The sequence below is a fragment of the Uranotaenia lowii genome, chromosome 3, assembly GCF_029784155.1.
Source record: "Uranotaenia lowii strain MFRU-FL chromosome 3, ASM2978415v1, whole genome shotgun sequence".
In the NCBI taxonomy this organism is placed as follows: domain Eukaryota; kingdom Metazoa; phylum Arthropoda; class Insecta; order Diptera; family Culicidae; genus Uranotaenia; species Uranotaenia lowii.
This window is the reverse complement of record NC_073693.1, coordinates 61,988,645-62,015,054: the sequence shown is the minus strand read 5'-3', so window position 1 is coordinate 62,015,054 and position 26,410 is coordinate 61,988,645. Positions and strand designations below refer to the sequence as shown.

The 26,410-nt window shown below is 31.8% G+C and overlaps 1 protein-coding gene across 5 annotated transcripts in view; it reads right to left on the bottom strand.

Annotated features, from left to right (window-relative positions):
* The window catches only part of LOC129758392 (hemicentin-2), a 970,424-nt gene that overhangs the window by 143,510 nt on the left and 800,504 nt on the right, over nt 1-26,410 (bottom strand). For all 5 annotated transcript variants that reach the window (XM_055755895.1, XM_055755894.1, XM_055755898.1 and 2 more), the window contains one exon: nt 19,200-19,334. In XM_055755895.1, the coding sequence (XP_055611870.1) occupies nt 19,200-19,334 (135 nt within the window). The remainder of the gene's footprint in view (nt 1-19,199; nt 19,335-26,410) is intronic.

The window sequence follows — 26,410 nt, the reverse complement described above, 5'->3', positions numbered from 1 at the left end:
TAGAAAAAAATTAAACAAATTTACCAAACTGACATAATTTACAAACATTTCAAAATAGTCTATAAATACAAAAATGACATGATTGTTAAAATCATCGCAAATTACAAATTGGACCAACTTGCAAAATTGAAAAAAAAAATGACAACATTCACAAACTTGATAAAATTTACAAACCTGACAAATTTTGCAAATATGGCAAAAAATGTGCCCTTTTCAAAAATCGACCTTACGTTGCGAATCATTCGTTGGCATACCCAGAATCCCATTATTTTCTTCCAATAAGATTCTATATTCCCTACCCAGAATGAGAGCAGCAGTGGTATAATTTTTTTCAAAAGGGCGTGCGGCCAAATGTTAACAATCAAATTGTCAGCTGGGTGAAAAAGTACCGTTTGAAGACTTGCATTTTAAACCTAATTACTTTCAACGCGATTTTCTCGAAACAGCTTTCGTCCTTATCAAAAATGAATCAACATAGAAATCAAAGTTTTTAGCATACCTGTCAGGGGCATTCTTTCTTGTACACTAGTAAGAATGCCCCTGAAAGGTATGCTAAAATAATTTATACCACTGCTGCTCTCATGCTGGTTAGGGAAAATAGAATCTTATTGGAAATAAAATAATGTGATACTAGGATCAACTGATCTAGCAGTAGCATGTATATTGACAAGTTAAAGTCAAAAATCAAAAATAAATATTTTAAATATTGTCGAGTATAAGTTTTTGCATCATTCAATTTCACTTGCCGTTCTAAATGTTCTAAATGTTGACAAAACTACCCAAGTGGACAAAATGGACAAAATTTACAAAATTTTCAAAAATTACAAAATTCACAAAATTTACAAAAGTTACTAAGTTTACAAAATTTACAAAATTTACAAAATTTACAAAATTTACAAAATTTATAAAATTGACAAAATTGACAAAACTAATAGAATTGACAAAATTGACAAAAATGATAAAATAGACATAATTGACAAAATTGAAAATATTGACATTTCAAAGTTGTCAAAATGTTTAATATCTATTGTTAAATCGATAGATTACTGTAATCTACATTGAAGCATCGTATTTTAGTTTAGCAGTTGAAAATTTATTTAATTTTTTTCCATTTATTCGCTTCCTTTTCTTGAGAGGTTGAATTATTTGAAACACATGGTTAGGAATCTTTTTTAAAAATTATACCCTTCATTTTTAGACCTCTTCTATTTTATAAATATAAGATCATAATGTCATAGAAACGGGATCATACAAGATATCCCAGAATTCAATCATTCAAAATTTTTCAATTAGTTTACAATTATGTTATTATTTATGTGAAAATTATAATTATTTCAAAATACCTTCATCCTTTAAAAAATTTAGAATCCTAATTTCTTAAATTCATTTAGGATTTACTACGTTCGAAATACTTTAATCATTACTCAGAATTTATAAATCGATCATTTTATTATTTTGTGTCATGTGTATCCAAATATAATTTTTAGACTGTAAGAAAGGCTACAATCCACTGTTAAGTGTATTAAATCGGGTTTTTTGCTTAGTTCAAGAAGTTTTCAAATACATGTATCCAAATTTGGCATAGAAAGTTCTTAGGTAGGAGGAATGTTTCTATAATGTTTGACACCCCTCTTTTCTTCTACTGAGGAGATAAATATAAAATTCTTCTATTGTCTTGAGTATTTCATCACCGACAACCCCCTCCCCCTTTCAATTTTACTGACAAACTTGATGGGGAAAAAAATTAAGGTTTATGTATTTTGTTAAATTTCGATTTACAAATTAAAAAATTAAACACAACAAATAAACAAATTCGTGGAGCAATACAATTTTTTCACTTTTTTCTTGATTTTTTAAAGCTTTGGAAACAAAATAATCCAGCATTTTGATTTTTTGAATATTGATAGCAGGCAATCTTGTGGCCTGCAATCTTTTATAAAATTTATTCATTTTTTTTTTCAAACGAAAACAAACACACGAAAGAAGGTAGCCAAATTTCGCATGGGAATATTTTTGAATAGGAGGAATACTTTTATGAGAACTCTTCTTCTTTCTAACTTATTTTATGAAATTAAGTTGCGGCTTTATCGGTGAGGGTTAAAGAGTTGACAAGAAAGACGGATAGAAGATCGGAAGAAATTCTATTAAAGAAGTTGTATTGAAGAAGTAGTACCCAATAGAGGAGGCACTACATTCCTCTATTGATTAACTACTTCTTTAATACAGTTAATTGGTGCGGGACAAAGAATTTAGTATGTGGTCAAGCTTCTATTCCAAATGCGCTTCGCTCTTTTCACCACCTTAGAATTCTCTTCTGATCTTCTATCCGTTTTTCATTTTAACTCTTTAACCCTCACCGATGAAGCCGCAACTTAATTTCATAAAACAAATTTACGGTGATTTCTCTCCTCAAAAATAAAAAAAATTAAACTAATTTGGCAGTGGAGGGTATATGAGTTCAAAATATTTTACTAAAACCATTAAGTGAGATCCATTTCCTCTTTCACTGGGGCGATAAGAAAAGGGGAGGAGAGCTTGGCATAACTCTAGAACTAATTGAGCAAATGGAAAAAAATGGGAAGGAAGAGTATTTAAATACAAAGAGTTCTTTAATGGTGATTTGATTCCGCTCACGGAATAGAAAAGAGGAGGGATGTGCCCATAATTTTTTTAAGCATAACTCGGGAGCCTTTTCAAATAACTGGAGCCAAAATTTACATGGGAGAGTATTTAAGTACGAGAAAAAATTTTGTTTACATTTGAGACCCCTATCTCCTTCCGGTGGAGAAATAAGATAGGGAAAGGCGAGTTCCAAGCAATTTTTTTTTGCACAACTTGAGAACGTAAAAACACATAACTTTGAAAAGCTTGAGAACACACAGGGAAAGCTTGTTTATAAATAGAGATGTATCGAATAGTTGGCGCCGAATACCGCCAAATAATCGTTAAGCCGAATATTCGGCTTACCGAAAAGTTGTGCCAAGCATTCGGCTTAATAGGTCGAATACTTATTTTTCAAATTTTATACGCTAACAGACTTTTCAAGTTTTTAAAGTGATGTTGGATAATTTCTAAGATATCCAAAAGCAATATTGAAAAAGCTGCAAAATCATCAAAAACTTATGATTTCATTAAATGATCTTAGGTGTATCCGTGTATATTTCACTGTAGATGTATACTTTTTTTCAGATTTTTTTCATATATCCAGGCTTGTCCATAAATCCAATGAAAAATTCTTGAAAAGTCAAATCTGACCGGGATGGCCTAATATTGTTTAAAAAATTTCCGGATATTACCAGAGTTTATTCAGATTATTTGGTAAATCAAATAAATACTCTAATTTTTCTTTGAAAATTTTAAGATTTTGCGTTTCAAAATGATTTGTAAGAGTACATTTGAATATAAACATAAATTTTTCTTTAACCTTGAGATATGATTTTAGCACTGTTGCTGTGATTCGATGAAACATTAGGCGGTATGAAAAAAAACTAGCAATTGCTTTTGCTAAACTAAATTGAGCAGTCGAGCCGTCGCCCAAAGCAATTGCTTAGGTTGATATGAATAAAGTTTTTTTTTGACAGCTGTTTTCTCAATCAGGAGCTTTTACTTTTAGAACAAGCTAGTTTGGTATGTATAAAGCCCAAATCTGAAACAATCGCTCGACAAATCTCCTAGCAATTGCTTTATTTTCTAAGCAGGCTCAGTAGCAGACTTTTCCAATAAAAAAAATTCTTTAACAACGTAATGAATTTATTAAATTAGCAATATTACGCTTCAATACAGTTCAAAAAGGCATTTTCAACATGGATAAAGAAAATTCGAAGTGATAACCCAACTTTTTCATATTCCTGTCGTTGTATGAAATGATTAGTCTAAAATGAAACTAAACAAATCAATAAGTAAATATTCCAAATTAAAAAAAATCCGGCTTTAGTGGAAGAAGTCCCAATCAGCTTGAAGTTGGAAGAAAATTGTTATAATTTAAAACATAATTCAGATCTCTCATATTTATATGATTTTTTTTATAGTTCTAAGATTAAAAAAAAGCTTAGTTCAGATGCGTGCCTTTTGCCTATTTTTTCATACATCGGATTATCCCGATTTGAATACGTGTGGGAGAGCTTATGATAAATGTTAAAGTTAGGCCATTTTTTGTTTTACATTATTCGAGTATTTACATCAACATACGAGCACGCATTGACCAAAAAATTTCCGATAGTTCTTACCTCCACCACCCGCACCGTCTTCTACATAGCTAATTTATCCGTACTTTTCAATTTTCTGACCGTCTTCTTTCATTTTACTTTATAAGACTTTAGATTCTGCTGGATGGATAGCTCTATTTTTCAAAGCAAAAGCTATGTTCTAAGACTTTAGTACACATCTGCTAAGCAAATGTTTATTCATACCAAACTAAGCTAAATCGGTTCAAGAGAGCGATATTGAATTTGGAAATCAAAAATACGTTCTATAAAATGAAACAGATTGCCAACAGCATAACAGATACACGCAGTAACATAAAACGGTTTATCCCAGATTATGAAAGCGACCGTTTCTTTGCCAAACAGAACGCTTTCCAACAAATTTCTCAGCAAAAACGCGCGGCCCAAACTGACCGTACATATCGATAAGATTATGGACAGATCGATAAAATACCTTGAGCAGAAAACGCCATCACAGAGGTACCGCATCCTGTTTAACTCTTGCTCAGTCTGGGATCCATGTTCGCTCTGCCGCCCCCAATTACAATATTTTATTAAAACATTTTATCTTCTAATAGCAGATATCGAAAGAGGATGAAGATATCAAGATCCGCAAACTAAGCTAATGCTTTGGGCTTTTGCTTTGCTTGATTTCGAGCTAAGTAAAAGCTACCAAAGCAATTGCTAAACCTTATACTTACCAATAATTATATTTTAAGGAATTTACTTTCTTTTTTCCTCTTGTATGTATGTTTTGTCCCAGATTTCGCTGGAATAGTTGAAAATGTCAATATTCGGTATTTGACCGCTCGCCGAATACAACTATTCGGTACATCTCTATTTATTTAGATTATAATTGTTTTTTTTGGGTTAATAATTAAAATAACAAGATTTCAATCTTCAGATTTCCAAGAATCAACGTTTTGTTTGTTTTTATCCAGTTATTAAAAAAAAAACACAGAAAATTCTTCAAATCAAATACTTGGTGATGATGATTCATGATGAACATAGACCAATTACATTATTTTATCCAAAAACATAATTTTGATTCAAGTGATCCTAACAAAAGGTGGCTCCAGAGATTTTGTTTATTGATAATATATAATTTAGTCTTAAATAAACATGTTCTGAGGCGGAAAACTTGATTTTCTTCTGATTTTACATTCAGCTATTCGGGCAGTATTAAAATTGTAACATAATTTTTTTTTACCTTGAAGCTCATCCTATTTAAAATAAATAAATAAAAACAGTTAAAAACGATTGCTTTTTGTAATTCACACCATATGTATATTGCGAAATTTTAAGAATTGACAAAGATTACCCTCATCCGCATTAGAGTGCCATTTTGACACTATTACAAGTTTGAAGGCTTGTAACTTTTTTCAGAAGCTTCAAAAAACAACGATTTCTTCGGGGACCCCAAATGATTTCAAAAATTCTTGAATAGAGATGTACCGAATAGTGGTATTCGGCGAACGGCCGAATACCGAATATTGACCTTTTTAACTATTCGGCCAAACGAATATTCGGCCGAATATTCGGCCGAATATCCGAACGAATATTCTATTGAGTTTTTAATGAAAAAAAAAAAACTTATGCTATTATTTCAATGCTCTCTATTTCTTCCACATTAATACCCTAATGTTTTTTTATCGGTTATGTTCAACCAGATGATATTATCGGATGGCATTTTTAAGTAGGGGCCCTTCTGATTTTTAAAATGTCACCAATAAATGAAATGACAAGTCGCTTCTAGGACGTTTATCACCAAAGAGATTGCGTTTATGTGAAATCTGGAATAAAACATGTCGAAATAGGTGCCAAGCTATTTAAAATTGCTTCTCCGATATTGAATTAGATGAAGGTCGAATTTGAGCACGATGTCTTCAAAATAGTTGTTGAAAAGATAGATGATCTTTCTCTTTAAGCATACCATACTTTCAACCATACGTATCCACATCGGGAATTTTTAAACAATATCTGGACATCCCGGTCAGATTTGACTTATCTGAATTCTTTACTGAATTTATGGGCAAGCCTGAATATATCCAGAAAATCTGGCATAAACTATAATCAAAGTATACAACAAGACCGTTCAGCATTTTCCTGTACGATTCACAGTGAACGATACGCGGATACACTTTAGATGTTTTGCAGAAACCAAGAAACACGGGATATTTTATAAATTATTCAAATTATTTAAAAAATTTACAAGTCTGTAGTAGATATTCGGCCTATTCGGCCTATTCGGCCGAATACTTCGCTCAACTATTCGGCAAGCCGAATATTCGGCTTAACGGTTTTTCGGTGGTATTCGGCGCCGAATATTCGGCCGACCGAATATTCGGTACATCTCTATTCTTGAACAATGTATCTTTAATTTTTATGGACAAACCCCGGAAGCCTGGACAGAAAAACTCCCTTTTTCGACTTAGAGTGTCAATTTGACACTCCAAAAGTTAAATCTATCCAAGTCGTTTGAATAATTATGAATTTCGTATAAAACTTATATCAATAGAAACCTTGTAATGTCAGTAAAATATGTTTCGAACTTTATATATAGCTAAAGCTTATAGTTTTCTCGTTATTCAGCATGAAAGAATAAAAAAATCCGAAAAAACATGCATCACGAAAACTGCTGTAGTTCATATATTACCCGTCCAAAAAAATATTTGCCTTATGCATATGAAAGCTGAAGTTAATGCCTACATCGTGAAGCCAAGAAATATTTTTTTAAATTTTTTCCAATCAAAGGGTCACAAAAAGTTCATAAATGTGGTCTGAAAAATTCAATTGCTAGTGAATACTGTTTGAGCGATGTTAGAGTTTTTGAAAAAATAAGACTATAAATTTTTTTAAAATTCTAACATTTTGCTGTGCTTAGATTTTTGATGCATCAAAAATTAAATTTACTGAAATTTTTCAAAGTTCACTATATTGCGCGATTTTTTTTTACAAATTTAAATTTCATCTGTTTTTGTGGTCCACCGTCAGGTTGTACCTAGATTTTCAGTGCTTTTACTTTGTTTGGACCAAACAAAAGTACAGGGTAACGAAATCTGATGTGGATGAGGCTTAAAAAAAATTCCAAATCTCTTTTTGACAATGAAAAAAGTTTTCCATCCGTTTCCAAAATAAGTCTTTACTTGTTTCGTAAGTATAATTCAAAACTGATAAAAAGTTCAACGAATATTTTTTCATAAATACGCTAGTTTTTTTTGTAGACTAGACAGTGATTTACCTATGATAGCTTAGCAGATATCTACGAAATGTTGAAACAATTCTCTTGAATTTGAGACCCTCAGATTCAAAGGGGTATTAGTTCCAAAATAATCGACTTAAAATAATAATGCTACTAAAATTTTTACATTTCACACTATATTCGGTGTTTCTACAGATTTTTAAATTTTATATAGTTACTTTCACGTTCTAAAGAGCAAGAGACATAATTGGCTTCAAAAAGATGTCGTATGGAAGGTGCATTCAAATTTCGTTTTTATTGCTTAATCCCTTCACAAGGCAATGAATATTTGTAACTTTTACGTAATATGAGGGTACCAGGAAATCCCATAAAAGCCGTGCAGACAAGTGTGAACTTCCGAATCCCGTGTTTGAACTAGTATGCAACTTTTGGTTGCTTGGGTAATTTTGTAAGTTTATAACATTAACTTACAAATTTTGCATTTTTTTTAATGTTTCGCTAATAAATGTTCATCAGCCTGATTCTTCCATAAGAGAATATTTCAAGATTTGTTGAAACTAAACGTTAAGCTCTTCCAAATTTGTCTCAGCCGGATTTTTTTTTTTCAAAAGTTAATTGTAGCAAATGAGATTTTATGATTATTATGCCACCTTGATTACGTAACGAGATTTTATCATGTTTTGAGTATTTTAAAGAATACATATACAAGATTCATATGAAATTCAAGCAAACCAGATTGTATTAAACAAAAAGGCACTTTGAACTAAATTTCAATGCCACCGCATATTGATGTCCAAAAGCGACTCCACAATGTTTTTTTTTAATCTTATCATATTGCTTTTACCGTTTCGTTCCAATGTAATTATGCCCGGAATATATGCCTGCTCACGGATGACAACAATCTTGTTAGACACTGAGTTGAGTCCTGTCTTCAATGAAAAGTACACAGAGTGTAGTATCTACCTTAGTAAGTAGTTTCCAGCTGACGATGCCACGGCTTCGTCCACTGTGGCTGGTACAACAACATCCTTACCGTTCCAAATCTTCTTACTCGCATAATAATAATAATAACATTAAAAGCATGGTTCCAAAACACAAAACCCCGAGACACGGGGTCGTCTTTTGGTTTTCCGGTTACGTGACATGCCATCATCATCACAACTGACACACCGGTTTCTCCCGTAAAAAGGTGACCATCATTGCATTGGCAGCAACAGTAGCAACAGCAGATTCCAGGAAAGGTGGAAGAATGTAAGAAAAATTAAAACAATAACACCCCCAACAAGAACAACATCAGCAACAGCAGCAAACATCCAGAAAACAAGGACTTTGCCTTGTTTCAGAGCAAATATTACAGTTGCTTTTGCGAGGGATAATCTTATTAAAATAAAATAGCTGGAGGCAACTCTCGGGCGCAAAGCTTCCGGGAAAGGTACACTGAACGCCGTGCAAAATTCTTTGGCGTCCTTGGTGTAGAATGCGATGGGGTCAACTATCCTTCCAAAATGGGGGGTGGTTCCTTTTCCTGAAGCTTATATGTAAGTATGTATGTTGGTCCTCCTACTTTTGACACAACAACCGAGAAGGTCACTTGGAGATATGGAAGAATGAATTTTTGGCGATTTTCGCCTTTTCTCGTTCACGTTCTACGAAGATGGTAGGAAAGCTCCCAACTTAGCAATATCAGCAACAATATCGACATCATATTTTAGGGTGAACTGAACAAGGTGGATTCGAGTGAAGGGTATGTTGGTTGAAGCTTTTCTGTACGATGAGGAGCTTTTTTCTTCCTCTTCGTAGTCCCATATGAGTTGAATATTCCTGAATTTTGGCTTTTTGGCCAGAGCGGAAGAAGCAGGATTTACGGGGTTACCAGCATAAAGACGTAATTTTTTTTTTATTTAAGTTTGATTTTTTAATCCTGATTACTCCCTAGTGTTCAGCGAATCATTTTCTGAAGGAATTGGATTACACAGAAATAAGTATGATAAAGCAAAATCAGAATGTTTTGTGGAAAGCATCTGAAAATTCTTTCTTGATAAGATTAATCAAATAATAGGGAGAATTAATATCATTGTTTAGTTCAGGGGTGAGCAACCTTTTGACTCAATGGGAAAATTTTTTTTCTAAAAAACCAAAAAAAAAATCAAGTCAGGTAGGTTTAAAGAACTGAAAAAGTAGTTATCTTAAGTAATTTTGTTTTCAGAAATTCAATTTTGCCATCGGATTCAGCCAGAGCAAACTTTTTGAGATATCATTTTACCTTAATTACCTAGAAATAAGCTGTTTTCTTTATACATGTGTTACCAAAATGGTATTTTAAGTCATTGCAATTTCATAATACAAACAGATTGGGTTTAAAATGCTTAAAATATTTTAAACGGACCTTTTATAGATGGGAAGATCCTAGAAAGCCTTTCTCCCTATGAAGATTGCGCCATTTTATAAAATAATTGCTTTATATCTCACTTGAATGTTAATCGATTTCATGAAAATTTCACATCCGATTAGAATGTTTTCCAAAACCCAACACACGCATTTGGGATCTCGGTGAAACTTCAGTTACATTCAAGAGATTTTTTTTCCTTAACACTTAGTAAGTCTTCAACTTTAGAAGATATGATGGCTAGCATCTTAAAAATGCTTGAACCACCAAACTACAGATCGAGTACTATTTAAGCCATGACAAATTTGATCTCATGAACATTGGCAAAGATGACTTGAGCTCTAACCAATACACCAAAGCAGTTAGTTTTGTAATAAAAATCATAAACAAATATCTAAATGGAATATAAATTCGGTTATACAGTGAATCCACGATTTTGTCACCCGCTTGATGCATTTTAGGGTGCCAAATTGGGGACAGCACTCTTTTCAATAATTCTGTTGAAATTATTCTTGAAACATAATAACTGCGTAATTTAAAACAATTTAGGATGGTTTTTGGGAGTGAAATTAGTTGATAAAAATTACTAAAGTCTCTTTTTCATTGAAATATCATAAAATTTCATTGTTATTTTTTTTAAAACACGTTATTTCCACCAGTATCATCAAAAAGAATGAATGATCCTCAGTGGTTAAAATCCTAATCACCAAATAGAAACACAAGGTATCAAAATAAAATTTTAAAATATTTTGCTCCAAACCACTTCCAATGAAAAAAAAAAAATTAAAACTGACAACTGAGGGAATATTACTTCTGCTGAATTCTGCTTTAGATTTCTCGATAAATTACGTCATCCTCCTGCGGCGTATTAGAAGAAATGCTTTGGAGAAAGCTCAATTGAGGCCCTTAGAGCCAAAGGGGTATAAGTGCAAAAAGGGGCGATTTTGAGTTTATAAAGCCAACGAATTTTTAATTTTTCATACTTTGTTTGGTGATTATTCAGATTTTTAAAATTTCATTTTTGCATTCGAAAGTACAATACAAACTTTTGAAAAATATATGAAAATTGGAATAACATCAACGAATAGGAAATTACTCACAGATTAAATAGAAAAAAAACTATTTACATCACCTTGCTTTCATATTTTTATGAATTAGAGTCGAAAGTGACGTAAAAATTTATAATTTTGGAAATCTGTACACAATTTAGTAAATCTGTGATTTTTGGAAAATTTTTAAAATTCTTTGATCTATGACACAGATTCTTTGACAAAATTTTGCTCAAAATTCCATGATAATTAAGATATTTCTGTGATTTTGGCAAACTTAGGCTCCTAATTTGCATGCAATTTTAAATTTCAAATTGGAATTCAATAAACCTTTTATGTACATAGCAACTCAAATCTTCTTGACATTCAAAAACACTACATCGTTTTAAGCAAGAAATTTTCATTAGGAATTGTAACATTTTTTTTTGTTTCGATTGTAACTAAACAAGCTCAGAGAGTTCGAAGTGTTGTGACACATCTTTTAAATGCTCAGCTCTACATTAAAAAGGTTTTCTTAATTGAATAAAGCCACACAATTCCATTTTTTTTTTAGATACTATGAATTAAGATTCTTATTTTTGCTGTCTTGAATCCAAATATGCAATCAATGATCAATTTTCTGATTTGCAAGTCAGTTTGAATTCTTTGAAAAAATTATAAATGTTTTCTTTTTTTACGCATCGTTCCGCAGGCTTCAAAAAATTTGTCTAATGGAATATAACCATTTTGAACTCACTTTTTTCATGTCAAAAATACATGTAATTATATTTATCCAATTTTTTTTAAATTGTAGAATTAAACTTTTATAGATAATTGTTTTTTCTGAAAAAGAAACAATATCATTGATTCAGTTCTAAACATATAAACCCCATATCACCGAAAAAGAGGTAATAGACAAAACCTGACGAATGATTCGAAACCAAAATTTTCCAAATCATTCATTAAAACATAGGCATGAAAACAAGTTTTTAAAATGGTTAGACAATTTTATTGGATCTTTTCTTATTAGTCTTTAAAAAAACTACTTGTATCTCCATATATTGTTTAAATTTTCAAAAAAAAACCTCAATTTGCAATAAAGTTTTTTTTAAAGTTTTTTAAATATATTCTCTATTTGATTTTTTTTAATTTTTGTTAAGTTAGTTTGCCTTTGTTTTTCAATCCTCAATTAGTTGTTCTGGGAACCTAACCTTCTTGTAAACCTATAAACCTTAATTTTTCCTAAGAATAACATGGTTTAAACATGGTTTCCAATTGTCGGCGGTCAAATATATAGAGTTTGAAATTTAAAACCTTAAACGATTCATTTATTCATTTGATTTTGAATCTGCTTAATGAAAATGATTAGGATTTTCAATAAATCTATTAAAAGCTCGAAAAAAGATTCAAAGCTGCACCTTTTAAGCTTAATTTAAATGTGCAAAATAAACTTAATTGGTATTTGATTTATACTTACTATATTCATAAAAAATATTGGAATTCCTGGATTTCATTATTATCAGTTTCTAGTTGATCATTGAAGAAATCAAATTTCCAAACCTGTACTTTGTCTGTATTAGCTTTCAATTATGATTTGAGATTGTAAAGTTATTATTGTGAAATTTTTGGCCTTTTATTTAGCGAACTGGAAGAATTTGAATTGTAAAAATGATTTTATCTCAATCTTTGATCTATAGCACTCTTGAAATAGAATAAATTATATTCTTCTTTTTATTGAATTTGATTCAATCATCAATTTTACTTTGATATAAATATATGAATGTAATTTTTAAAAATATATTTTTGATTTATCAGAAAATGTATAATGGTCATGAAAATAAAAACGGTTTAAGATCATAGTCAGTTTAATAAATTCAGTTATTTTAATTGATTTAAAACTTCCATGTTGAAATCAACGTATTCCCAAACAAAGACACTTGCTTTTGATTTTTTTTTTGTTTTCGTTTCCTAAGAAAAATTTATGTATATTTTTCAAGATCGGTAATAGAATTCTTCTTCACTTCTTTTTGAATCTCTTCTGGAGCTCAATCATATTGATTACTTTTTACAACAAAAATCCCATATTTCCTCAAAATGTCCAACTTTTTTTTCTTGGAAAACTTTTTCTAAGTTCAATGACTTACACTTGAAAAAATCAAATTTAAGCCTCAGTTCATTGTTCCAGCACAAAAAATATTTCAAGAAATCCTCCTTAAAATAAGCAGAGTTTTCAAAGTTTATATAACACAATACATAATTACTCTAAATTTCTTAGTTTTTCAGTGAGATTCATTTAAGCGTTCGTGGAGCACGTTCTTCCAATGCAATGTAAAAAACTTTGGTTTGATTACAATATTGTTCAAGTTGCTTAATTATAAATTAATTATAAATCTTGTTTTTTTTAACCAGAATATTTATAATTTTTTTAGTATATACCACCTTTTTCGACGCAATTTCCCAAAGAAGACGACGATCTTAGTTTTCTAGAGTTGGAATACATTTGTTTTTGCACAAAGAATTTTTCGTGATATCAAATCAGCCGTTTTCATGTACGACTTGAAATATTTTCTCTCAGTTAATGTGTTTATTCACGAGAAATGCAAGAAAAACTGAGCAAAATCAATACGCGTAAAAAACCTTAGTGTACTTTCTATGATCAAATTTGACGGATGTTAAAGGTATAAAATACAACTAAGCTTATTTTCAAAGTTTCTCAAATACCCCGATTATTTCGGTGGTGTGCCACTTTTTTTTCGTGAAATGTCCAGCATGTTTCTGGCAAACCAAGATTTTTGAGATGTTGAGCAAGGTTTTAAATCACCTAAAAAATAAATAAAACAAAATATTACTGATTTTTTTTACAAATCTCATCAATGTTACAAAAACTCTCTCAATTCAATTTTGATATCAATCGGATAGGATTTTTATGGCGATAAATGATAATTTTATGACTTCGAATATGTGGATTGCTAGTTTCAAGTAAAACATTTTGCCTCATATAAGCATGACTTTTTGTAGAGATTTTAACTCAGGCAATTACGAATTTTCATACTCAGAAGATACGTTAATGAATTGTTTTTTGGAACGCAATCTTATTGTTCTTAAGAGTCATACGACATATTATCACTTTTCATAGGAAATTCATATGAAAAATAGAAGAAGCAGTCTTGTGATAAAATAATGAACACATTCACCCATCAGTCTTTTTTTTAATCGTCACACGAAATTGTGGAGTTATTTATTTTGTTCTTCTAAATGGTATGTTTGAGTTGCAGTTTATGTCTTGTGAACGTTGAAAATATTTGTCACCGGGAAAACAACACAAGGTCAAAAGACCGGATGTAGCAGAATAAATTTTTTTGAACCGGTGTTTATGTACTGCTGATGATGATCAGGATATTAAAAAAAAGAATAAAATTAGCCAAAACATAAAATGGAAGTTTTAAACATCGAACATGACATGTTTTCAATGAGCTTAATGTTCCGAAATTGTTTTCTTCCTATTGCTTGGGTAAAACGATTATTTTTTTTCTACATAACATTAAAGTAAACTTCACTTTTCATAAAAATTAGGTAATAAAGTATAATAGTATGCGTTTCAATTTGCATTTGAGGATATTTTCTTAAAGATGGGCGCAACAGGAAAAATAATGTGGGAGTACGTTTAGACTTTCAGAGTATGTATAAAATATGATTTAAAATTAATGATTCCTATAAATTTCCAGATGCAATAAACCCAGAATAGCTTTCAACAGGGTTGTCAAAATCTTTTTTTTCCAGAATCAGAGACTGGTGCAAAAAAAAAATCAGGTTACGTCAAGTAACGGAAACGTCGCTCAAAGTTATGACCTGTTTTGGTCATCAATATACATTTTCACTTCAACAATGGTATCTTATGCATTTCCCCCCAAACAAGAGCAACTAAAATTGAAATAAATAATAACACCTTTTTGCCTTTCTTTCAGAAAGGTATAGTTATCGGTCGATTTGGGAAATCATTAATTATGGGTCTTAGATATACCTTTATAGGTACCTATCGAATCAGCTCGACGAGTTCAGACGATGTCAGTGTATTTGTGTGTGTTGTTGTGATTTTTTGTAAACTTTGTCAACACGTTTTTGCGAAACTGGGAAGTACAATAAAAATGATTTTTGTCTTAAAAAATTTGATTTTTTTCCCTCTTCAATGTATAAAAGAAAGAAAAAAAAAACAAAATAGTTTGAAAAAAATTTTTTCATAGTAATTATCATCAAATCATCACTCCAAAAAACGTGTCAATTTGGCTTGCTAGCCACAACCAGCAATCACTAAAATGAAGATTATCGTGTATATGACGTCATATACACGATGGGCGCGTTCGCTACACGCTATTCGCTACACGATGGGCGCACTCCACTCCCACTCATGATGTCTTCATGACGACAAAACGAGCGGTAGTAAAGGGAGTAAGAGTTCTTATATCATAACAATTTTAACTTTTTTACCAGCTCAGTGTTAACCGAACCGGTCGCAAAATTTTTGAAGCCGAAGCATATTGTGAAAATTTGGAGTTTCATAAAGGGGTACAACCCCGAATTGCCATATCAAACCGATGGGTGTAGGGTTCAACACCGCATTTTTCTGCAGCGATGGCTGGCTTCGATACGTCGAAGCAAGCGTGAATCTGTTAGATAATTTTGTAGTAAGTTTGAAAAAGGGCGAACGCACCAAATGTAAACAAACATAGCGTAACATTTCATAAGGGCGAAACTTTCAGTTAGCTCGAAAAAAAAACGCTTTTGAAACTTCGGAACATCTAATCAAATCCTATTTCAAAAATCGACGCTATCTATGGCCCTACCCGGATAAAAAAATCCAATTTTAAATAGGCGTAATTTCGCGTTCAAAAGAAAATGCATCAACAAAAAGTTTCACCCAATTTAATTTTATCAACTGTTTTAAAGTTTAAAGTGATTTTTTGTACAGACGTGTTAATTTCAAAATGTTGAATTCCCTGGACTTTAAAGTATTTCTGATTTTAAACTTAACTAAAAAAAATCGGGTCCAATAGTGAGTTTCAGAATTCAGATTAAAATCCACAAATTCAGATGCAATCCAGCACTACTAGACGATTTTCAAAACAAATTTACAAAACCGACATAATGGACAAAAATGTCAAAATAGTCAATTACTACAAAAATGACAGTTGTTTAAATTTTCTTAAATTACAAAGTGTATCAAATTTATATAATTGATAAAATTGATAAAAATTACAAAATAGACAACATTCACAAACTTTAATCAAGTTTTAACAAGCCTGACATATTTCGCAAATATGGGAAAAATTGACAAAAATTGACCAAAATTGACCAATTTTGAATGGATTGACATAAATTATAACATTTACAAAATTGACAAAACTGGATAGATAAAATGAATATAAATCATAAAACTGAAAAAGTATTCAAAATATGCAAAATTGACAGAATAAATATAGAAAAAAATTAAACAAATTTACCAAACTGACATAATTTACAAACATTTCAAAATAGTCTATAATTACAAAAATGACATGATTGTTAAAATCATCGCAAATTACAAATTGGACCAACTTGCAAAATTGAAAAAAAAAATGACAACATTCACAAACTTGATAAAATTTAAAAACCTGACAAATTTTGCAAATATGGCAAAAAATGTGCCCTTTTCAAAAATCGACCTTACGTTGCGAATCATTCGTTGGCATACCCAGAATCCCATTATTTTCTTCCAATAAGATTCTATATTCCCTACCCAGAATGAGAGCAGCAGTGGTATAATTTTTTTCAAAAGGGCGTGCGGCCAAATGTTAACAATCAAATTGTCAGCTGGGTGAAAAAGTACCGTTTGAAGACTTACATTTTAAACCTAATTACTTTCAACGCGATTTTCTCGAAACAGCTTTCGTCCTTATCAAAAATGAATCAACATAGAAATCAAAGTTTTTAGCATACCTGTCAGGGGCATTCTTTCTTGTACACTAGTAAGAATGCCCCTGAAAGGTATGCTAAAATAATTTATACCACTGCTGCTCTCATGCTGGTTAGGGAAAATAGAATCTTATTGGAAATAAAATAATGTGATACTAGGATCAACTGATCTAGCAGTAGCATGTATATTGACAAGTTAAAGTCAAAAATCAAAAATAAATATTTTAAATATTGTCGAGTCTAAGTTTTTGCATCATTCAATTTCACTTGCCGTTCTAAATGTTCTAAATGTTGACAAAACTACCCAAGTGGACAAAATGGACAAAATTTACAAAATTTTCAAAAATTACAAAATTCACAAAATTTACAAAAGTTACTAAGTTTACAAAATTTACAAAATTTACAAAATTTACAAAATTTGCAAAATTTATAAAATTGACAAAATTGACAAAACTAATAGAATTGACAAAATTGACAAAAATGATAAAATAGACATAATTGACAAAATTGAAAATATTGACATTTCAAAGTTGTCAAAATGTTTAATATCTATTGTTAAATCGATAGATTACTGTAATCTACATTGAAGCATCGTATTTTAGTTTAGCAGTTGAAAATTTATTTAATTTTTTTTCCATTTATTCGCTTCCTTTTCTTGAGAGGTTGAATTATTTGAAACACATGGTTAGGAATCTTTTTTAAAAATTATACCCTTCATTTTTAGACCTCTTCTATTTTATAAATATAAGATCATAATGTCATAGAAACGGGATCATACAAGATATCCCAGAATTCAATCATTCAAAATTTTTCAATTAGTTTACAATTATGTTATTATTTATGTGAAAATTATAATTATTTCAGAATACCTTCATCCTTTAAAAAATTTAGAATCCTAATTTCTTAAATTCATTTAGGATTTACTACGTTCGAAATACTTTAATCATTACTCAGAATTTATAAATCGATCATTTTATTATTTTGTGTCATGTGTATCCAAATATAATTTTTAGACTGTAAGAAAGGCTACAATCCACTGTTAAGTGTATTAAATCGGGTTTTTTAATTTAAAATAAACTTTTTCACAAAATTTCGTTTAATTCCGTCGTTGAACAGAGTAAACACCTTCGATACCGTGGAGCTTTGAAAACGCTAAAAAGTCGCCTCATGTGACGCAACGAAGGAAAAAAGGCTTTATCTTGTAAACCATTTCTTAGAATATTTTTTTATTTGCTGAAAAAAGGACGGCGATGTATAGTTTGTTTGGTAAAATGTGTGCACCTCAAAGTTATTACTAAAATCATTAAAAAGTTTTTCAGAATGATTTGACGCATCGCTGGAATGGGTCATTTACATATGAGGCTCTTGAAGCCATAGGGGTATAAGTGCATAAAAGTTTATTTCGAGAAAACACGGTTTTTAATTGTTGTATTTGGCGTTTTTCATACATTTTTCGAAAAAAAAATTCCTAAAAATGTAAAAGTATGTATTTTTTTTTCTAAAATACGAAAAAATAACCAAATAAAGTTTGAAATATGAAAAATCGTTTGGCATCATTGATTCAAAATCGATCATTTTGTCACCTACACCCTTTTGATTCTGAGGGCCTCATTTTGGATCGAAGGTATTCAAAAGAGCATCATTGTAAAATACGATACCATTTGATATTTTGCAAGGAATTTTCTTTAAATTTTATTCACAATCATATTTTACCTTTACTGGATAAGCTTATTTAGTTTGAGTTGGGCAAACAACCCTTAAATCTTTTTCAAAATGTCAGTCGATTAAAATTATACGAACTTCATAAGGCATCATTTCTCCTTTAACTTAAATAAAAAATCTTTTTTTTTCTTGAAATAGTTCATATCCAACAAGGGGATCTTGTAACGTTTTAGTTTTTGAAATATCATGTCGCGGCTGAAATCTCCCATATCACCTGAGTATTTTCATTTTTGAATGTTTATCTGCTAGTAACCCTCCGGTACCGCGAGTTCGAGCCCAAGAGTAAAACATCGAACACAGTTGTACCGGATAGTTTTTCAATAACGATCCGCCAACTGCAACGTTGATAAAGTCGCGAATGCCATAAAGATGGTAAAACGACTATAATCGAAACAAAAAAAAAAAAAAAAAAAAAAACCCTCCGGTAAACAGATTTAACATTACAGCACCGCTTCCCGGAGGAAACATCTCACCCACGCCGACCGGAGCTTCATTAAATCTTTCCATATTAAAGTTCGGACAAAACTGGGTCGTCGTGGTGGAGTAACCGGAACGATAGCCATCAAATATAGTAGGAATGGAGGGATGAATGGGACTGGGGTTGGAATTCAGATGGGGTCATCCATTGGGGGGTCCGCGCGGAACAGATTTGAACAGAACGGACGAACCCCGGACGATTTTCGGAGCCAAGCGCAAAAATAGCAACGTACCTTCTCAATTATGCAAACTAAATTGATTGTTGATCCCATATCCACGTGCAGCTCCCCGGAACCGAGTATGAACGCTTCCGGAACGACCACTTGCAGGTTCACGAAATGTGAAATCACACCGGTTGGCGTTGAAACCTGGGAAAAAAAGAAGAGAAAATCGAGAGTTAGCAAAAGAGAGCGAGATGCAAATAATGGATACAATACAGAGCAGCACTATATTATGGCGATTATGGAAGAAATACGTTATGGGAATAGAATGTTCTCTACTATAGCACAGCAGACAGGATACGATACGCGAGGTACCGTTTCCGGCTGGGATATTGCATAGTTTATTTAGTCTTTGGCGTGTCGGAGCTTGTAAGCGTAAATCGGAGCGTGAAATTGATGACAGCTGACCCAGTAACGGAGGAAGTCAGGCAAGTTGATGATGGAAAGCTAGATTGAGGTAGGGAATTGGAGGATTAACCGGTTTGAGAGCCGGAATTTGAGTTAATAGTTTATTGAATACATAAATAGGCCAAAAATGAGCTGTTTGCTCTCAAGGCTTCCGAGATTTATCAACATTAACCAGAGGTGATATACAAAATCTGACACAATCAGCCTAGATGCTTTTCCTCTGTGTATTCAGAAGAATGTTTTAGATTTGATTTCAGAAACTATTTTCAAAATTTGCTTCACGCGAATGACAGAAGGTCTTGATTTGAGCCACATCCTCGAAAAATGTGGGTTTAATTCTCAATTGATTGTCAATAAATTGTACGTTTGGTGGAGACAGGTCACTCGACTTGTACATTCATTCCCTTGAAATAGTCCACCAAAAGCATTTTTAGTCGATAAGTAGGAAATCGAGATCGAGTTGTTTTGTGCGAATAGTTCGCTTCAAACGGGCTGTGCCACGTTACGAAGGATGTTAGCTTACATCAAACATCGTATATCATCGAAATATGTGGGCTTAACGTTAAGTTTGTGGAATCTTTTCCAGGAAATATTTCGGGAGACAAATGGGAAATTAAGTCCAACCCAGCAAGCAATTTTGGAAATTTAAATCTACAAAAAGTAGAAAAAAAAGAAAATTTACGAACGTGAAGAATCAAAACAACATTCCCCCTTCCGTAATCCTCGTTCACAAAAAGAGGTCTAGAAATGTTGCAGAATACTATAGGGGTGAAGCAATAGACTGAGTTGATTTGGGGTCATTTTTGAATTTCTTAACCCCTGGGGTTTAAGTAGCTTTGTTTTGGTCTAAAACTCATCCATAATTTTTTGCAGCATTTTCAAGTAACGTTTACATGAATTTGAACTTACAGGTTTGTATGCAAAAATTTAATATTTTGAACTACAAAATTAATATTATTTTTGTTTCTTCTGTAGATCCGAGTCAGCTGATGCTTTTTGTGCAAATTTATGAATTCTCGAAAGGAAATTTCACAACAACTTTGTTCGTGACCTTAACTTCGTATCTTATTAGACAAAAAAGTTATTAGCTGTTTAACAGAGGTATGACTTATCGCATTGTTAAACAAAAAATCCAATTGACATCACTGCTGGAGCCTCGCGAAGTATTGCATTAAAAAAAGTTATACAGTACCTTGCGAAGCTCAAGTAGAGATGTTCATACTATATTAATGTTCATTCCAATGTACTACAGACCTAAAATATTTGAGAGATCATGTATGTTCTATGAACAAAATTTTGTTCAAAAATCGGCCGATTGAGAAATAAGGTACAGCAAAGCAATGCCAAAATTTGATTTCGTTTTCCGAAAGTGAAATTTTTTCTACAGGAAAATCTGGGATAGCGGTCGAAATTTTATAAGGACCCCAACATATTAATACATTATCAACTAGATTTTTTCTTGACAATTTCAATGATCACAGAAACACTTATATACAGCAAAGATGTCAAAAATTATCAATCATATAAATAAAAAATAATGCAAAAAACAAATTAATAATAGTTAATTGCACAAAATCTTGTATGCAACAAAATTGTATACTATATCATTGCACAAAATAAATAAATAAAGATTTTTTTTATCGAAAAATTCAATAAAATCAAGAAAACAAATATTAAAATAACTCCCATCTTCCACAATGTGTATTTCGGTCCTGAAATCTTTCGAAAAATTGAATTTTTATTCGAAATTTTCATGAAATATTTCAAACTTTATTTATTTACCCCTTTTTGGATATTTCGTAAAGACAGTGAGGAGGAGGGGTGGGGGGATGACAAAAGAAGATATATTTGCTCCAGCCTTAAACGATAAATTAAACGTTGAACGTTAAATTAAACGTTAAAAGTTATGTTTTGTGACGGAAACTACTTTTTATGTTTATGAGTGTAGAGTAAGGTGGGGTAAAAGTACGAGTCGGGTAAAAGTACGTTTTGGAGCTATCACAAACGGAGAACAGTAAAATTTAAAATTCTGGCGTGGATTGATAGTGATTTGGACTGCCAACAACCAGCCATAATTTTTTTTCGTAGAAACTGAAAATACTCCTTAAAATGAGGTAAAGTAGCTTTTTTGCTTGAATGATGTAATATTTCAAATAACGGCAAACATGTTTGTGCAATCAAAAGTCTGGCTTCCAATGAAAGTTTTTATGTGTCTTTTTAGTTGTTTTTAATTACTATCAAATGCCGAAGAAAGAATTTAATTACTATGTCTCTATTCATCACAATGAACTGTGAATCATAAGAAACCTTGAAGGGGCAAAAGTACGAACTGCAAATGGGGCAAAAGTACGAAGGGTCTACTGAAGTAAATCTGAACGGAAAATTTTAACTTCTTTTTTAAATGCTCTGGAAACATTAGTGCCTATTTTTGTTTCTACAAGACTTGCTCGCGCGAAAAATTGCTCAAATACGATGAGAACTGGATTTTGAAAACCTGCTGAATATGGACAGTTAGTGGAGAACTCCAAATTCGCGCTGATTTTTTGCCCATGTATAGGATTTGTATCAGAAGTGAATAAAGAAGCTGCTGCTGTAAGCAGAGATTAATACAAAATAATTTTCCTGTTGACTTCATGCAGAATTGTGGAATTTTGAATGGTCGTACTTTTACCCCAGAGGTGGGGTAAGAGTACGTTTCGATAGCAGTTAAGCATTTTCACTACTGCTATCAAATGCGTCGATCGATTATCTTCGTCATTTTTTAGAAGAGAGATAAAAGTCTAAAGAATCAAATGCTGTTCTTGATTTTTTGGAAAACAACTGGCAAAATTTTCTAAAAATAGGATAGCACTAAAGTCGTACTTTTACCCCACCATACTCTAATCTTTTGTTCCTATTAGAGTTCCAATTTAAATGAACATAAGTTGAAAATGGTCCGTTATTTTCCCTGTATTGGGTTGAGTCCCCTTCGATTCAATATAAGATAAGTAGGGGATCTAAACTTGTTTGTGTGTGAAATGGATAAACATTCCTCAAAAATTGCTGTTGTTTTTACATATTCTACATTCATTTTGTCAAGAAATTTTTCGTTTTGATTAAAGTTAGGGTCATCGAATCCAAAGATCGCTTAACAATATCGTTTTCTCAAAACTTACTTGAACGACGAATTCCTTGAAAATCAATTAAAAATTCTAAAATAAATACAAAAACTTACTAACTGGTTGATTGCGTTTTTTCTTCCTTCTTAAGGAAAGTTTAGAAATCATATCCCAGCTTGAACCCTTCTCGTGTTCCACGTGGAGAATACATTTATGAGTAGATATGTCCCCCCTTACATGACTTATATTTCATATTGAAAAATTAAATTATAACGGACAATTTCGAGAAAATGTTAGACTAGAACCGTCACACGACAATTTAATATAATAGATCTATTGCATTTATGAGTGTTTAAGGAAGTATATTAGGTATAACTTTGTTTTGTGAATAACTTTTGAATACATTGATGGAAATTGATGAAATTTTCAGTGAAGTTACCTAGTAATATAATGAATAAATACTAAATTTTTTGTGATGATCTGTCAAGTTGCTTTGGAAATAGCGTCCGATGAAAAAAATTTTTGACTTAACTTTTTGGGCATCACGTGTGCCATCTATAATGCATACTATGAACCACCTTTTTTATAATCAAGGTAATTGTTGATTACGTTTGCTGTTTCCTGAAGCTTGACCTTCAAAATAACTCCAAATTATTAATTTGATCAATGTTATAACAAATTGAGCCGATTGTTCTCCTACGACACAAAAACAACATATTTGACTTTTTATCACTCCACTGCCATTTTTGCGCAAAATCACAATTCCAGATGCAACTTAAACAGAGTATAAACTTAGTGGGATCTATTGAAGAGCTTTGCAGAGAGAAAGGTCGCATTTGGACACAGTTATATTTGTATTTTTAGCCAATCATCCTGTCAATAATTAGTTATGAAAGCATCCAGTTATCTGCAGTTTCCGCAGATTGTTAGTCTGCTCTGGTACAAGACATTAAATATTTTAATTTGTTATCCTTGTTTATCTCCGGCAAATAAAAGCGAGACTAGTCAACGAATGTTTCTTGTTGGAAATCTGCCAGGTTACTGTTAGAGAGTTCGTTTTGCTGTCCAGGGCGAAATTTTTCAAAATATTTCTCCAGAAGCATTCCAAATATTTTGCTCACGATTTTACCACTGTATTTTGATTTAACCTTGTAGAAATGAAGTCAAGCCTTTTTGAAAATCAGCTAGACGAATCAGTCAAAAAAATATAACTTTTTTTTATCTCTTCCTCATTCATATTATCGGGTTGGGCTTGAAAAAACCTCTCATGTTCTTCTCAAATCGTAGAATCAAAAATCTATACTTTTATTCAAATTTTAGCTCACTATCGGGTTCTCTAGGAGGACTATTTAAATAATTCACCAGGTGGGCTTTGCTCAAAAAGTTTATTTTCAGCTTTTTTTTTAGCCTCCCACTTGGACTTTCCTGGATTTTTCTATATCCTGCCCAAACAATTTAGTCAATGAACTTCAGTATTGGACGCTATCTCGATAAACCACTTGACAAATCGCCACATAATTTTGTGCATGTACTCATTACATTACTAGGCAGCATCACTGAAAATTTCATCAATTTCCACACATGCTTTCAAAAGTTACTCATGAATCAAATTGTTGCATTTTTTCGATTCACTCTATCGAAAAACAAGCTTCATTTAATACGTGTTGCGAAACTTTCCTTGTAAATTTATGAAAATATAGGATAAATGATTTTCCGGTTTTTTTCCGGGCACATAATTTCTATTTGTTTTAAATGTTTTTGGAAATTTTAGCATCTGTTCTATTTTCAGACTATTAAGCTGTCTAGGAGTGCTTTACTACATCTTTTAAAAATTAGCTTAATTGATGATAGTTACGTTAGTTTTTTTTTGTTTGTAATATTCATGAAATTTATTTAATTATTATTTTTTACTTTATTAAATCATCCCGATGCGAACTCTCCCGAATAAAAAAAATTAACTTCGAATTTCAATTCGAAGGCCGTTTATTGAAATGTGCTGATCAGATTTGTATTTTGTGGTTCCCAAATCTAAATGAAAAATAAGTTTTTGATAATAGTTTTTTTTTCCAAAATAAGGATGGTAGCTTGATTTGCTTTTTATTCAAATGTTATTTTTACCCTTCTTTTTCCAATGTGGGGAGGGTTTCGAACTATCGCAGTTTAATTTTCGAATTAAAATGATGTAACATTTCCGATTTTCACAAGCCATTTTTGGTTTCATATATCCTTCCATGCGATATTTGGTTCCTTTTGATCGATTTGGTCTCGTGTAATTATAAAAATTGTAATGGTGAGCATTTTTGTAGCAATGGATTTATGGGGAAAATTTCATGATCGAATTTTAAAAACCGACCATATACATTTTGAAGATAGATAGGCTAATAAAACTGACCCCTGAAAAATTTCAGCCCAATCAGACTTAATATAGGGGTTCCTTGGGTTCGGTTTTTTTCAACAATCAAAAATCACCAAAGGGGAACCAAAGGAAAAAACTTCCCTGGAAATCCATTTTTTTTAAATTTTGTTGTAGAAATATCACCATATTTCGATGATTTTTGAATGCTTTAGTTATTTGGTCTCAAAATTAAAATTTTTATCGATTTCCTTTGGTCTCCCCTTTGGTTATTTTTGAGGGTCAATAAATCGAAACCTTACCGAAAGCGCCCCTTAATCCAGTCCGATTGAGCTGAAATTCAGCACTGGTCAGTTTTTGGGAGAATCTACAAAATGTATGTGGTCTGTTTGCGAAATTCGAAATAGCTGTCACCTTGGTGACCATACAATTTCTATATTTACTCAATTTTCTTTCTTACCACACTCTCGAAGAAGGAAGAGGTTTCAAAAAACCAGAGAAACATTTCTTATCGATTCAAATTGGCTTCCATGTCGCGTTAGGTTCCATTTTTATACATTTGTTCTTGAGTCATAAAAAATTGTAAGGATAACCTCCTTCCCACTTTCAATCTTTCTACTGTTAGGAAAAAAGAGGCATGAACTATCTGAGAAAAAGCTCTTGTATTTTTCCCATTAGTACTAGAGTTATTATGAAAATTGGAGGTGTATCTGAGGGGTTTAAAAACATAATAGAAACATTTCCAGAACGCGTTTGTCATGTCAGTGTCAAATTTGGATCCATTTGCATTTAAATTCTCCAGTTATAGAAGAAAATGTACGGGTGACCTTCTCTCTTTCCCAGCTTCTGGAAATATTCCTGGAATACGAAAACTCTCCCATGCCAAATTTGGTTTCTTTTGCCTTATAATTTCTCAAGTTTGCAAAACCATTAGTATGGGAGACCCCTCTACCAATTTTAATTTCTTAACATGAAAGAGGAGAGGTCTTAAACCATTTTGGGCACAAATATGCCAAATTCTCGATTCGATCCCGAGGTATGTAAAGGTATGTAAATAATTGTATTGAAGACCTCCCCTTTTTTTCCTCATCACAAGAAGGAAGGAGGGGTCGCAAATATTGATCGAAACATTTATCGTTCCCAAATATCTTCGCATGGCAAAATTTGCTTCGTTTGCTATATCAGTTCTCGATTTATGCAATCATGTTTGTTTTGTTTGTGAGACCCCCTTGCCCTTCAAGAGATAAAGAGCGATGTCAAACTTTTATAGAAACATTGCTTAGGGGAAAACTGTACAAGACGCACCAGCGGGATAAGATGGCCCATGCCATTATTTCTCAAATATACTCCAACCAACGGCTTCG